The sequence below is a fragment of the Pteropus vampyrus genome, unplaced genomic scaffold (genome assembly GCF_000151845.1).
Source record: "Pteropus vampyrus isolate Shadow unplaced genomic scaffold, Pvam_2.0 Scaffold91, whole genome shotgun sequence".
Taxonomy (NCBI): Eukaryota; Metazoa; Chordata; class Mammalia; order Chiroptera; family Pteropodidae; genus Pteropus; species Pteropus vampyrus.
Window position 1 is genome coordinate 5118148 of NW_011888872.1, and position 4136 is coordinate 5122283.

Below are 4136 nucleotides of genomic sequence, written 5' to 3' on the forward strand. Positions count from 1 at the left end.
TCACTGTGAACTATCCCCATGTCTTTTACTGGCTGGTTTGTTAGAAGGCGGGATTAGGGATACTAGAGACACAATTAATCTGGCTTTTAGCAAGATATGTGCCAAGTCTTCAGTGATGTCTTGCCGAATGAGAGAGGGAAATATGAGCTCCCTGACAGCATAATCAGATAAACATAAATGTCTGTAACTGACTGAAGAACTGTAACGACATGTGTGCATTAATAAACAGAATGTCAAACTAAATGGGGGCTCTTGGTGGTGGTGTTTGGTTGTTCTAGTCTACATTTTGTTTTCTTTCCAGGATATAGAACTCATACTTGTGAAATCAGAGAATAATGTGATGTTGGAAGGGAAAGTAAATACTTTCAAAAAGTATTTAAAAGATGGTGACAGTTTGGAACAATGAGATAAAATAAACAAGATAAATCTTATTTGGCACAAATATAAAGTTCTGTACTAAGAGTTTAAAAAGTCAATTGTTTGGGTACAAGATAGAGGATAACCTCAACATTTTTGGCAGTGACATCTACGATTCAATTGTGTAGTGTGGCAGCCAAAAGAGCCGATGCCTTTTAGTTTGATTTAAAACAAATATAGTTAAAACAAGAAGAGTCCTACGGTACCCTGAGCCGGTCAGATTACATCTGAAGCACTGAATTCAGTTCCAGATGAGATTGTTTAAAATGGAATTGATAGAATGGAATGTGCTTAGAGGGAGGGAGAGCTAAAAACCATGTCACATGGCTGAGGGAACTGAAGATGTTTAGGCTGGAGAGAATGAGACTTCAGGGAGCCAAATATGATCCTCCTATATACGAAGGCTGCTAAAGGACTAGAATTATTCAGTAAGGATTCTGAAGGTAGAACTTTAGCTAAAGAGAAAAAAATTCAACTCAATATGTAACAAAACTTGTTTTTAAATTTATTATTATTATTAATGTCTACAACACCTGGTCTTCCTAGGTGGTCTCCCATCCAGGTACTAACCAGGCCCAACACTGCTTAGTTTCCGAGATCAGACATCAGGCTTGTTCAGGGTGGCATGGCTGTAGACCATGGACTGTGGCTCCATGGGGGCATGAACCCAGGACCTTCCACGTGTAAAGCAGATGTGCTAATCACTACACTATGGAACCACGTCCTAGAACAAAACATTTTAACGACTGGAGCTATTTAAAAATGAATCAGGCTGCTTTGTGAAATGGTAACTTCATCTTGGGAAGTGTGCTAGTACACGTTTGAAAGACATCAGTCTAAGGTGTAGTAAAGAAAATTTTTACTCTGCAGTTTGTGAGATGTTGGATTTAATGACCACTAAAGGCCTTTCAAGGAGAAATTCTATGCCACCAAAATCTGACTCAAATTAGTAAATATCATGTCATGAAGGTTTTTATATAGCATAAAGAATGATGATACTGTAGATAACATTATTGATTCTTTATGCCTTCAATATTTAAAAATCCACTTAGATAAAATAGATTTGGGGTCATTAATGACTGAGCAAGCATATATAATAAATATGCAATATTACCTTGACAGGATATGAAAAAAGCTTGACGAAACCAAAATCATCTCCAGTGGCTAAAAGGGAGCAGTCTTTGGTGAGACTGGCAGCATTTACATCGGTCACATCACTGTGTGCTGGCCAGATCCCCTCACAGGTGGGCCCCAGGACACAGGTCCACGTGTCCCACTCTATCTTCTCAATCTTAAAAAGGAGAAAAGAAAATTAATATATTTTTGCATAACCTAGAGATCTTTTTGCCTAAATGAAACAATTTAAGACTGAATAGTTTTCAATGATGACTGCCAACATCAAGTATTTGTGTTGGGTGCTGAGGTACACAAGTTCTAAGCTGCATTTTTAAAGTGGTAGATGCATTGTCTTAAGAAACCAACACTGCAGTCAAATATCCATATATTCTTTTCTAGATAAGATGAACATTTTTGAATTGTGGAAATTTAACAATAAAGTTTTTTAGTTCTTACCTAAATACAATTTATCATTGTATAAACCACAAGCCAGAGCAGGGTTTTTCAGTGTCAGCTCTACTGGCATTTTAGGCTTTGTTGTCAGGGGCCATCCTGTGTATGGTCATATGTTTAGCAGCATCCTTGTCTTCCACCCACTGGATGCCTATAGCACCTCCTCTCCAAGTTGGTTCTAGACATCGCCAAACGTCTTGGGGGAGGGGGAAAATTGCTCCCAACTGAAACCACTGAGCTGGATTGATCAATGGGACCGATCATTTAGCAAACTAATTTAAAAAGTTACAAGACATAACTTTCTAAAGATGGCTTTTTGGAAAAAAGAGTAATGAGATTCTGCAACTAGCTTAATAATCATTATGCTCTAGAGAGACTATTTTAAAAATCTGAAGAGCTGTTCATATGGTACTACCATAAATATAAATTTTATTCTTTAAAATTATTTTGTCTGAAATTGATGGACAGAAAGTTTGTATAGGTTAAATGCTGAAAAAAAAATCAAGTCTTTTAAAATAAAACAGCAACAATAAACAATAACAACACTGTGTATTAGACTTCTTGGAAGATTTCATCTCATTTACTCTCATTTAAGAACTGCTAGTACATCCTGATACTATAGTTTCTTTAGATAAGCACTTTAAAGCACTGTTTAGAATAGTTTAAAAATCATTAGAGGACTGTAGCTAAAATTACAAGCCAGACCACTCCCTTTGGATTTGATAACTGCTTTGCACACAGTTAACACACCTCTCCTCAATGCTGTTGTTTTCTGTTAGCTGTCGCTGCTTAGAAATAACTAGATAGAGATGCAGCCAGGATTTCAGTCATGAGGGGAAGTGCTAGTCGTATTTTAACATTTCAGATTTCTTCTCATTTAACAGTCTATGTTTCTTCTGGAGACACAGAGAACTGGAACCAAAAACCTGCGCTGGCCCGGTCGGTGACTTGAGGTGCCACGAGCAGGGCCACAAACGGCAGGGACTTGAGATGGTTCTCACACTTACCTCAGCTTCCTGAGGGGCGGTGGAGATTCCTCAACTCTTATGGTGTCCTACACTGATCTCCACAGGAAAAGGATAGGGGAACCACCCCTGCTGCTTCTAGAAGCAGGCTTTGTGGTCACTGCCTCCTTTCCAGGTTTCAGAGTCTACTTCTGAGACCCTCACTGTTCATCCCCAATGCCGCCTCCCTGGGTGACACCTTCCCTGGCCTCATTATCTAGGCAGGAAAATGGGGCGAGCTGGGATTGTTCATCATACAGTCACCCCAACAGAATACCCTTAGATCTGGACACTGTGCTCTGATGGGAGGCAAATGTCTAATTTGTTAGAAGGTACAGAAATTGCATTTAAAATAGAGCATTTAGAATGACTCCTCTAACCCACAAAGCCCAAAAGGGGTAAATAAGCTTGTTAAAAACGCTGGAATGTAGAAGGAAGGAGAGTCCTCAGTCTCTTCCTTAGCACTTTGCCAGATCACCATTTTCCAGAGAAGGCCACTCTGGAAGCCCACAGAGAAGACAGTCACATAAGTCACCGCACACTTAGGAAACAGAAGGAAAGTAAAGGTCTAGAGAGCTGGCCTCCTAGTATAGAGCTGCATCAGATGGATTTAAATTGACACTTTAATATTTGTCATATTTAACTATATTCTGGGTAAGCTTTATATTAGTTTCACTGTGGCTGTTTCTTTTTTAAAAAGCTTTTAAAAAGGAGATTTTCAAAATCCTTCATATCCAGTTGAAGGGCCTGACAATATCGGTGATGAAAACCATGAGCTACCTCTTTGGTGCTCCTAGGAGTGGCAATACCAGGGAGGCCAGGCTGAAGCAACGTTAGCTGCAGGGACTCCCCAGGCAACAGCACCAGAGATCAGCCTCTGGAATAACAAATGTGCGTCACAGTGACAATGAACTCTTTGGAACTAGAGCCTAGCATTTCAGGAAGGCTTATAGCACAAATTTCCCTCTTATGTAAATTATTCTATGTAATAATTGCTCTTCTGTCTCAAGTTGGCTTCACCTCCCATTCCTATCATTTGGTTAAATTGCACTTTATTTTAGTATTCTTATTTTGGGTCACCAGAATGGGATGGGAAAATATGGGTGAAGTGATGTAAAACGATGCTTAAAAACACTGAAGAAATTC

The 4136-nt window shown here is 39.2% G+C and overlaps 1 protein-coding gene and 1 pseudogene across 1 annotated transcript in view; both read right to left on the reverse strand.

Annotated features, from left to right (window-relative positions):
• The window catches only part of EML6 (echinoderm microtubule associated protein like 6), a 274207-nt gene that overhangs the window by 47131 nt on the left and 222940 nt on the right, over positions 1-4136 (reverse strand). The window contains exon 26 of the mRNA XM_023532868.1: positions 1532-1708. Coding sequence (XP_023388636.1) covers positions 1532-1708 — 177 coding nt within the window. The remainder of the gene's footprint in view (positions 1-1531; positions 1709-4136) is intronic.
• Positions 939-1054, reverse strand: LOC111742348 (annotated as a pseudogene).